Source organism: Lycium barbarum, chromosome 9 (genome assembly GCF_019175385.1).
Source record: "Lycium barbarum isolate Lr01 chromosome 9, ASM1917538v2, whole genome shotgun sequence".
In the NCBI taxonomy this organism is placed as follows: domain Eukaryota; kingdom Viridiplantae; phylum Streptophyta; class Magnoliopsida; order Solanales; family Solanaceae; genus Lycium; species Lycium barbarum.
In genome coordinates, this window is record NC_083345.1 from 26,011,947 (window position 1) to 26,022,634 (window position 10,688).

At 32.1% G+C, this 10,688-nt stretch overlaps 1 protein-coding gene across 1 annotated transcript; it reads left to right on the top strand.

The window, feature by feature from the left end:
- Nucleotides 1–2,618: 2,618 nt before the first annotated feature.
- On the top strand, nucleotides 2,619–6,010 carry LOC132610261 (hyoscyamine 6-dioxygenase-like). Its single transcript, XM_060324572.1, has 4 exons — nucleotides 2,619–3,122; nucleotides 3,614–3,852; nucleotides 4,337–4,652; nucleotides 5,696–6,010. The coding sequence occupies exons 1-4, from the start codon at nucleotides 2,844–2,846 to the stop codon at nucleotides 5,930–5,932; spliced, it is 1,071 nt and encodes a 356-aa protein (XP_060180555.1). The 5' UTR covers nucleotides 2,619–2,843; the 3' UTR covers nucleotides 5,933–6,010.
- The last annotated feature ends 4,678 nt before the right edge of the window (nucleotides 6,011–10,688 follow it).

Sequence of the window (10,688 nt, forward strand, 5' to 3'; positions counted from 1 at the left end):
TACAATATGATTTTCTTATTACTGATAATCTGATATAGTGTAAAAGTAGCTGCGAATGAATACACTGAATTGAATACATCCGAATATCAATTTATTTCTTTAAATTTTTATTGTTAGAATGCAACCGAATTGAATACAATGTAAAAGTAGCTACGAATGAATACAACGGAGTACAACCGAATATTGAATACAGCAAAATACATAACTATGAGTCGTAATTAGCTAAGCCATAGCTATGGCTTGTTAGAAGCCTCCAAACTATAGTTGTTTTTGTAAGTTACCCTTAAAAGTATATACGCTATGTAAATTCTTCTTGTTTTAGGTAATAATTTTTCTTATTATAAAAAAGATTCTACTTATTTTTCAAAATAATTTAATTGTATAATATTTGTATAGTGTGAGTGTATTGTCTGAGTTGGTACTGGGACCTAAGTGTTTTATCTTTTACCATGAGTTAGACCCAGACAAGATAAGGATTACGAGGAAAAATGACAAGATAATGATCTTAGTAGGAAAAAGACAAGATAATGATGCTAATGGTGAAAGTTATCTAAGTAAATCACTTAGCACAGTCTAATTAATGATAGGATTTGTTGATATATAATAATCAAGGATGTCAATGCATAGTCTTTTAAAAACGTCTGCATAGCAGAAGGAAATCAAAAAAAGAGAAAAAAAAAAACGCTTTCAACAATACCAGAAAATCTATCACATACTAGTAATTACTCTTCATTACTAAATATGAAATTTATGAAAAGGTAACTGTGTGATATATTAAATATATATTATGAATAAATAATAATAATAACAGAAGAATAAAACTAAGGTTGTGGAATGAGGCAAAAATGGAGTTCCCTCGCTATTGTTAATGCCACATGGTCAAGACGGGGACAAAGGTAACATGACTTCGATTAATGGTGTTAATCAATCGTATATTTTTGTCCATATGTTTTTATTTTGTTCCACCTTCTTCCAAATGAATGAATTGTTTTTTAGTAGTCACATAAATAATTCTCACTTTTTGAGCTAACTTTTGAGATTGAGATTGAGTGAGACTCAAAGTTCATTCTCCTATGTGATACCAGAGCAATAGATCTAAAAGATTCAATATTCAATTTTTTTTTAATAAACGACCTATAGGTGAAGAGGGTTAGGTATAAACCCCGAATATTTAGTAGAGTTCCTTTTTCTTTCAATCTTCTATTCTTCATTTTCACAGATATGGGATCCACTTCAAAGGTGACTTCAATTATACTACTTTCTACCTCAAAGAATGACAAACTCTCATCCCTTCTATTTGGCTCCCTGAGATTCACTTGGAGCAGTGCTGGTGAATGCCATCTTTGAGAGTTGTGATTATGTTGGTGGGCGCAGGGCAATGCGCATTGCTCTCTCAGGTTAAAACAAGATTAACGAGAGCTTCTCAGAATTAAAATCAGATTTCTCAAAATTCAAATTATGTGTTGATGCAATGATATAGTAATTTCGTGGATTCCGAACTCACTGATCACTAAAAAAAAAGTAAGATTGAAAGAGAGATTTGGTCACGTCTATAGGATCTATTTGGACAATTTAATAGCGGCACACAATTTATAATCTGCTGAAGGAACTGAGTGAGTTGACTCAAGGGTCAAATCATATTGCCAAACTTATTTTACTAATATGAAGAAACTATATATAAGATGAGTTGGATGCATGCATTGAATACATGTGTTACCTGCACTTGCAACTGCGAGTGTGGAGGAAAAATCAAGCTGCAAAAGGCTTTACAAGATCAAAGACTCATCCAATTTTCAACGAGGTTGAAAGAATATTCTTCTGGATCAGAAAAGACTAAAGAGTAACGTAACATACTCAAAATTTCACCTCTACAACTGTAAATCAAGCACAGTTACTTCCTATGCAAGATAAAAAGCAAAGGAAGGTTAGAGTCAGCCAACCATTCCCCCATAGATTCATCTTCCTTCCTAGCTAGCATCAAACACACATCAAAGAGTTATCTCAGATAGTTCTTCGTGTAGCTTTGGTTTTCTATATATATGGTATCAGAGCCAGATCCATCAAATTCTTATTTCACCAGATGTTGTAATCCCTTGTGATCATGTTGTGCTCCAGTTGCCATTCCTAGGCGGGGGGGGGGGGGGGGGGGGGTGTTAATAGTACCACATCGGTGAGTTAGGTGCAAATTCCATTTTCATAAGTAAACGCTAGTCATTTTCACATTGCGTGACTTTGCCCACCAAATTTCAACTATAGAATATATATTATATGACCCTATCAGTTTTAACTTTTATATATTGATGGAGCAAAAGATATTAAAATCAACAGATCAACTAAAAGATAACAAGTAACATCCAACAACAACTGAGATTAACAATATAGAAAATAAGGTTAAATCCATTATAACCCATGTTTAGTTCAACATTGCACTAATTATAGACTCGGTATTAAATTTTAACATGTCTATATTTGGTAAAATAAGTAAAATAATCCAGTAACAAATCTAGCTTAGTGACTCTATAAATGTGTATGATTCGGTTGCAATTTCTAATTTCTTGTGTTTATATAGTTATGTATGTATCTAAGATTCTCAAATCTTACCATGGACGACAAAAATGGCCGGCTACGTTTTGTATTTAAACCACAAGTTGTTCAAGGTCAAATAAATTAGGCACCTTAAAGTTGGAGTGATAACGTGACACTGAACTAAGAAAGTGAACTTTGCAATAAAATAGTCATGGGAGTTTGTGGGTTAGTTGATTAATTGAAGTATGTGTCTCTTTCTTTTAATCAATAAAGAAATAATTAAGCAACTATTTGCATGAGCACCAGCACATGTACTTATGTATTATTATAGCATTAGCTATAGTAATCCCTGTTTAAATTTTCTGAAAGAAGATTTCAGGGCAATAATGGAGAAGCATAACTCAAAATGGTTCAATGTTCAATCTGTGCCTCAGTGCTATACATTTCCCCTAGAAGAAAGACCAGGAGAAGCCCCTATACCAATATGCAAGAAAATCCCAATAATTGATCTTGGAAAATTCCTAGTAAGTTCTTCAGAAAAAATGGAAACAATCAAGCAAATTTTGCAAGCTGGTCAAGAATTTGGTTTTTTCCAGGTAAGGTCGACTTTCTTTATAACTATCTAGCTTTTTATTTCAAGAAAAAACAAGTAGTATGTTATTTCAGTACCAGTGGTAGATCTAAGTCTTTGACTCGAACCATGTTTATACTATATGTGAAAAATTAAACACTAATAGATCTTGTATGTGTATAGATATAAAATAGGCCGAACTCACTATGAATTCGCCATCTCCAAAACTTTAAATCGCTTCTAGTTCGAGACTAAAATAATGTGCCATTGATTAGTGGCGGATCAAAAGGGGCTAGGGGTTCAATGGAATCTCCTTCGTCGCAAAAATGGGCTAAAAACAAATTCTTTTTGTTATATATGAACTGTTGAATCCTTTTAGATAAGAAAACATTCTACTACAATGGTAAAGAGGGTTCAGAGTTTAAGTACTATCTTAGATTACAAATTCGAATGCTTGGTGCGACACTAGTGTTTTCCTGAATCCCTTTGTATGAATTTTTAGCTCTACCACTACAGGTAATCAACCATGGAATACCAGAAAATGTGGTGACTCAAACAATGTCTACCTTTAAAGAGTTTTTTAACATGGCTGACGAACAAAAAACAAATGTACCATCTAAGAAAGGATGGATCTACACAGGGAGCAAAGATGAAGTTAAAAATGGTGTCCATTTATGGAGGGATAATATAAAACACCCTTGTCATCCTCCTGAGAAATGCATGCAAAGTTGGCCTGATAAACCAGCTAGCTACAGGTAATTAAAGAATACCGCTACCCAAACTAATATAGTTGTTCAACTACTTCACATCCAATTTTAGTGGATCTATATAGTCTTTTGGCTAAACTTTCAAAACCTGCTTATTTTAAAAAAATATTGTTTGTTAAAAATATTTTTCGAAAAAAGTACTTCTGAAGAGAGTAATATTTTGTGTTTAGCTAATCAATTTAAAGACACTTTGACAATATTAGTGCGTCAGTTTGTGCTTGGCCAAGATTGCAGATGTGTCTCTGGTTAAAATAAATACTTTTTTGGCTTCTGAAAACTGTTTCTGCTACTATTCAGAAACATTTATTTTTTTCCTAAAAATTTGACCAAATCCACCTCAACTCTCTAAAATAAACATTTTTCAAACTATATATAAAAAACACTTTTAACTATCCAAAAGCTTGGTCAAACAGGCTCATATAATCTAGTAAAATCCAATTAAATTACTTATAGATTTTGTCATTAATTACAGAGAAGTAGTGGGAACATACGTAGAGGAAATAAAGAAGCTGAGTTTGACAATTTTGGAGCTGATATGCCAAGGATTAGGAATTGAATCAGGCTATTTTGAAGAACAAAGCCAGGTTCAACTGTTGTCAGCAAATAATTATCCACCATGCCCAGATCCAAGCCTGACTTTAGGCATATTAAAACATCTTGATCCAAGCCTCATAACAATAATTTATCAAGGGAATGTGAGTGGGCTTCAAGTTTTGGTAGATGGACAGTGGATGTGCATTGGGGCTCTTCCTAATGCTTTTGTTGTCAACATAGGCAACCAGCTAGAGGTATTCTACTTTTTGCGTATATATATATAACTTAAACTGGTCTTGCTCCTCTTGGGTTTTAAGTTATATACATTGATAATGCAAGAAATTTTTTAATGTGATTTAATTTGTTATAAAAATAACGTGATTGTGTAAAACAATGTATTCTATCAGTAGATAGAACTTAAGCTCATTGTGATTTCATCTCTAACTTATTTACATTAGAGTGAGTCGTTACGATAAGCTAATTTAATAACTTGGACCAAAAACTTAAGAAGAAATTGCACGGTTTCCCTTCAAATGGGCTGGTCTTTAATTTTCGTCCTTCAAATGAACTGGTCTTTAATTTTTACCCTTCAAAATCAAACTTATTCTTAACAGGGCATAACTTGTGAGATATTTTAAAGCAAAAATATAAAAGAACTTATGCCCCACTAGGCATAAGTTTGATTTTGAAGGGAAAAAATTAAGGACCAGCTGATTTGAAGGACAAATATTAAAGACCGGCACAAAATAAGGACAAAAGTGCAAATCACATGAAGAATCTTTTCCATTATTAGTGTGGTGGATTTGCAGTGTGCTAAATGGACATGTAGTCAAACCCCAAATGACCTTTTAATGCTGCAAGAAAGCATCCTAAGCTCTCTCATATTGGAGTTAGTATCATGTCATACGATGATATCTAAGTCCATTAAAGGGCCTCATCCTTCGCTTGAAATGAAATACGTCTTCCATCCATAGAGTATGAGATTCAATCTCTGTTTAAATGTAGACATAATTATTTAAATTTCAGTTTTTAACTTAAATAGAAACTAGCTAGAGAGCATAATGATAGAGTAACTTTTTATAGTGAAAAAGTATTTCTACAAAAATTGTAGTCAAGGATAAAAAAATAAAAAAAAAATTGATTCTCCAGTAATAATATGCTATCATCATTTTTTTTTCTTTGGGATGGTATGTAGGACATATATGCAAACATAAAGTTCTACATGCATATAGGACACTTCATGGTGTGCATGATTTAATTTCTCACTTTTATTTTTATTTTTTAATGAATGAAATAGATAATCAGTAACGGGAAGTTAAAAAGTGTGGAGCATAGAGCAGTGACAAATTCAAGGGAAGCAAGAACATCGATTGCCATTTTTGTAAATCCAGCTCCCAACTGCATCGTTGAGCCAGCAAAAGTACTGTTGAATGAGTCTAATCCCCCTCTCTACAAATCCATTCTTTACAGAGATTTTATCAATGCTTCCAAAGCTTTTGGTATTCATACTGATGCCATACAAAATGAAGCTTAACTTAATGATATATACTAGTATTATCGTTAAAATTTCACGGGGTATTCTATTTGGTCGTCTTCGTTTAACATGTATCAACTTTTTTGGAAAAAAGCTTAATTGGTACTCATATTATAGGTAACTTCAGACAAAATTACTTCTGCTATGCTTTTCATCTCCTCTTTCTTCTTCTTCTTAGTTGTTGTACAATAATTTTTTCCGAACTTATAGCAATTGAAAATTGAAGTATAATGTTTTGAAGATGGTAGTTGAAAAAACTTAAAAATTATGACAAATCACCATTGTCGCAAATTGAATTTGTAAGATTTGTTATTGTTTTGTGAAATTGATGATTGGGTTTGTTCTTTATGATATATGAAACTAATGCTTCGAATTTGAGCTCATTTGAGGTGGATTTGAATATTGAATTGTTGAAATTCGAAGAACAAATTGCTGGTTATACACAAAAATATATTCACTTGAACTTCATGCAAAAAAGTCTGGAGTGCAGCCAAATATATGTTTGGCCTCATGCTAAAATGACCAAAGTGAAATATTATATGTCTGAAGTTTGGCCATGCCAAGGCCACAACTTCAATTAAAAAATGTCAGAAGTTGGTCTTGACAAGACATTATATGTCCGAAGTGCAACTATTATATGTCTGAAGTTAGGACTTGTCAAGGCCATAACTTCAGTAAAATATGTTTGAAGTTGACCTTGGCAAGCCAAACAAAAATGTCTGATATTTGATCTTGACAAGGCTACACTTCAGACAAAAAATATCCGAAATTTGTCAAACTTCAGACATGATTTTTTGCAAGTTCTGTGCCATATGTTTGAAATGGTTCCAAAGTGATATATTTACAAAAAAAATCAACAACAGGTACAACTTAAATGGCAACCCCCAAACCGGGTATTTGTACAATTCGTCCAGTATTATTGTAGCACTTCCCAATCATTTGATTATATTTTCTGTTCTCTTTGTAAATAATGAGTCACAAGTTGTTAGTTTTGACTTTTGACATTACCGTTGTAACCTTAAAGGACCATGCTATAAAACTTTGATGATGATTAGGGTGTCAAATGAGTGTTATTGGGTTTAATTGGGGCGGGTCAAAAGTTAATAAAGTTAAAGTAATTTTTATTTGGCATAACTTACTATGTTACATATTTATGAAACATAACTATACTTTTTAACAATTAAGTTTAGTAGCTATAATATTATATTTTTACAACTTATAGCTACCCACTTTTCTACCAATTAACTTACCACTCCCCACACCCCTATTTTTTAGCTGCACACTTTCTCTCTCCCCCCTTTTTCTAAATATACACGTTTCTAACTCTCCATCTCCCCTAATTTCGTGTTTTTCAAATCAGTTTCTGATTTCTTTCACTTCCTTTTTTTACTCTGTATTAACTGCTCATTAATTTCAACCTTTTACCCCCAAAATTCAACTCTATTTCCTAAAATATGTAAGATTCTCTGTTATTTTTGCGTTTTAAACGACAAATATATATTTGAATTCATCTGTTGAAATATCGAATTCAAGTTGAGTTCATAATTGAGGTAACAACGTTTTCACTGCAACTTTTTTTTTTCTGAAATTTTGAAAAATATAGTCAAAATATATGAAAAATATATCTTAAATATAGTCAACAGAAACCAGAATAAATAATATTAAACATAATAATCAAAATACAATTAAAAATATAGCCAAAATATATATGAAAAACAACTAAATATTTCAGAAAAATAAAAAAAAATAAAAAAGTTGCAATTACACGGTGAAACGTGTAATTCAGTTAATGAACAAATCAAGCTTTGCATGATTTATGGAACATTAAAAAGAGATTTTTTTTAGTTATATTTTGGGAAAAAATATGAAGAGAGTTTTTGAATTCAAATTTTATGTGAATGATTAGATGTTGAATGAGATATGTGATTAGATATGGAAAAGAATGAGATTTGCGTGATTTATGGAACATTAAAAACAGATTTCTGTTTAGTTTTGAAAAAGATTTTTTCCCCTTAAATAGAGGCATTATTTGCTCAACAGTTCCGTGTATTTAGTCTATATTTTGGCTATATTTATGCGACGCGTCCAGGACCTAAATATAGAAAAAACCAGCTACGAATTGTAAATAATGAACTTGTAGTTATAGCTTGTTAGAAGCAGCTAAAAGGTAGCTATTTGTAAAAAAAATTACAAAGTTAAAATAGAATGGGCCAAAATGAGTTAAATAATGGATCATGACCCAACACGTCAATTCTTATTAAATTTTCAATTGGAATATTGACATCAATATACGACTTCCAATTGATATTGGCATATTTTTGGCCAAAATATATATTTAGCAATTTAAGCCTAAAAGTATTGGCATTGTACCCCATATATCCAGCGAAAATAAACTAGATAATAGCACATTCTGAAATTCTCCTCCTAATTTCATCCTTAAAATATATATCCCCTTCCAAAGATTAAGTTAGCTAGTTTCATCTCAGATCAAAGAACACCAAAAGCAAAAATCAAGAGAAAAATGAAATGAATGGGTGTGAGTGGTGACATATTTAATACCACAAGATTAAAGGGCAAATTGGTACATTAAACATATCTTTCGTTTAAGACAATAAGATTCAAAAGTCTTCTCTATTTTTTTAAACTCCGTCCCAGTCAAACTAAGACAAACAAATTAAAACATAGGGAATACAAAATTCGGAAAAGGCTCAAATATGCCATCGAACTATAGGAAATGACTCATTTATGTCACTCGTCAATAGTTTGGCTCATTTATGCCATCGAACTATCGGAAATGACTCATTTATGGCATTCATCAATAGTTTGGCTCATTTATGCCATCACCGTTACCAAAATGACTCATCCATGCCATTTTTCATTAATGCCGATTTTATAATACCAGATATGACACGTGGCCTCCAATTAGATGTCTACGTTGTTTAATTAAACCAACCAAATTTTAAATTCCAAATTAATAAAAAAATCTGACCCATACACCCGACCCACCCACAACCATAATTTAGTTGGAGGTCACGTGTCATATTTGGTATTGTAAAATCAGCGTTAATGAAAAATGACATGGATGAGTCAGTTTGGTAACGGTGATGGCATAAATGAGCCAAACTATTGATGAGTGACATAAATGAGTCATTTCTGATAGTTCAATTGCATAGATGAGGCAAATTATTGACGAGTGGCGTAAGTGAGCCATTTCCGATAGTTCGATGGCATATTTGAGCCTTTCCGTACAAAATTTGAGAATCAATAGAAGGGATATGGACTTCTTTCAAGTAAGAAAAGACCTACAAAATGCATCTGCCACGCGTGTATATGACATTGTATATCGTGTCTATTAATGTATATCATATGCAGGTTTTCGTGAACGTTACTGCGACATGTGTATATCACGTTGTATATAGTGTACATCAGTGTATATCACTCACACACACACATGTATGTACAGGCATATATACCTACACGAGGATTAGAAGATAAATGGATGTATAGTGTGACATACATTGATATACATGGGATATAATCGATACATAGATGGAGTCGTCTTCAACCTCAAGTTTTCAATTCGCTCAAATCATCTCCAAACACCTCTAAAATTGATACTCCCTCCGTTTCATATTATTTGTCTAAGTTTGATTCAGCACGGAGTTTAAGAAAATAAATAAGACTTTTGAATTATGTGGTCTTAAACTAAAGATACGTATAATGTACCAAATTGGTCTCTAATCTTGTGGTCTTAAACATATCATGTGAGATGTTGGGTGTAAAGAGTTATTAAATATAGATAGTGACATTTTTCTTGGAACCGACTAAAAAAGAAAGTAAGACAATTAAATTGAAATGGAGAGAGTATGCACGATTTTTAAGATGTTTTCAACAAAGAATCGCAAATACACGTATCAAAATTACAAACGACAATTTCGAAATTTTATTACAATTGACTAAATTGCCCAAAAAAACCAATACAAACTGACATACTGAATTGGCTTACGAAGGATGGGAAGCAGATGGAACGGTTAAAACATGAAACCCAACAATCATAGTCATTTTTTTAGTAGAAAACAATCAAAGTCCTTGAAGTTCTACGAATCCACCTCGCACAGACAAATATTATCTTCTTTCCCGAACTACATCATTGTTGATATCTTTCAATATTTTCTTGATAATTCATACTATTCGTAAGTTTTTGAATTGTCGAAAAAAAAGAGAAAAATTAGAGAGACAATACAGATATAATGATAGAGAGATTTTGGGAGAATATTTGAGAGATTTGGAAAAAGTAATTACATAAAACCTTAAGAAATGAGAGGAAATTTGCAACTTTAAACCTATTTTAAGGAAAGATTTATGAAGTACATATTTTATAGCCATGAAACATGAGTATAGGCTATGGGGTTCCAATATATAAACGTGGGGTTGTTTTATGTCAGTTATTTCGCCAACTTGTCACATAGTGTCAAATTCTCTTTTCAATTTCTTTATTTGTTTTTTTTATAAATTGTTTAGAAGTATTTTGACAAGATCTTTGAGGGTCAATTTGAACTACATGTCAACTCAACTTTTACAAGATTTTCATGGATCAAAATGAATTGAGTTAATAAATAGGTTAGTTAATGACCCGCTACAGCTTCAGCCGGTTGGGCAAATCATATTTTCATTGACTTATTTTGTCACCCCTAACGATAGCAAACTCATATTATATCATTTCAGCTTAACTTTAATTTCGCAACTTATAAGGTTT

Excerpts from the sequence above, each read along its gene's own strand:
- LOC132610261 (XM_060324572.1), top strand. The coding sequence starts at position 2,844 with ATGTATTATTATAGCATTAGCTATAGTAATCCCTGTTTAAATTTTCTG. Across the intron at positions 3,853-4,336 it reads GATAAACCAGCTAGCTACAG|AGAAGTAGTGGGAACATACG; the intron begins GTAATTAAAGAA and ends CATTAATTACAG. Across the intron at positions 4,653-5,695 it reads ACATAGGCAACCAGCTAGAG|ATAATCAGTAACGGGAAGTT; the intron begins GTATTCTACTTT and ends TGAATGAAATAG.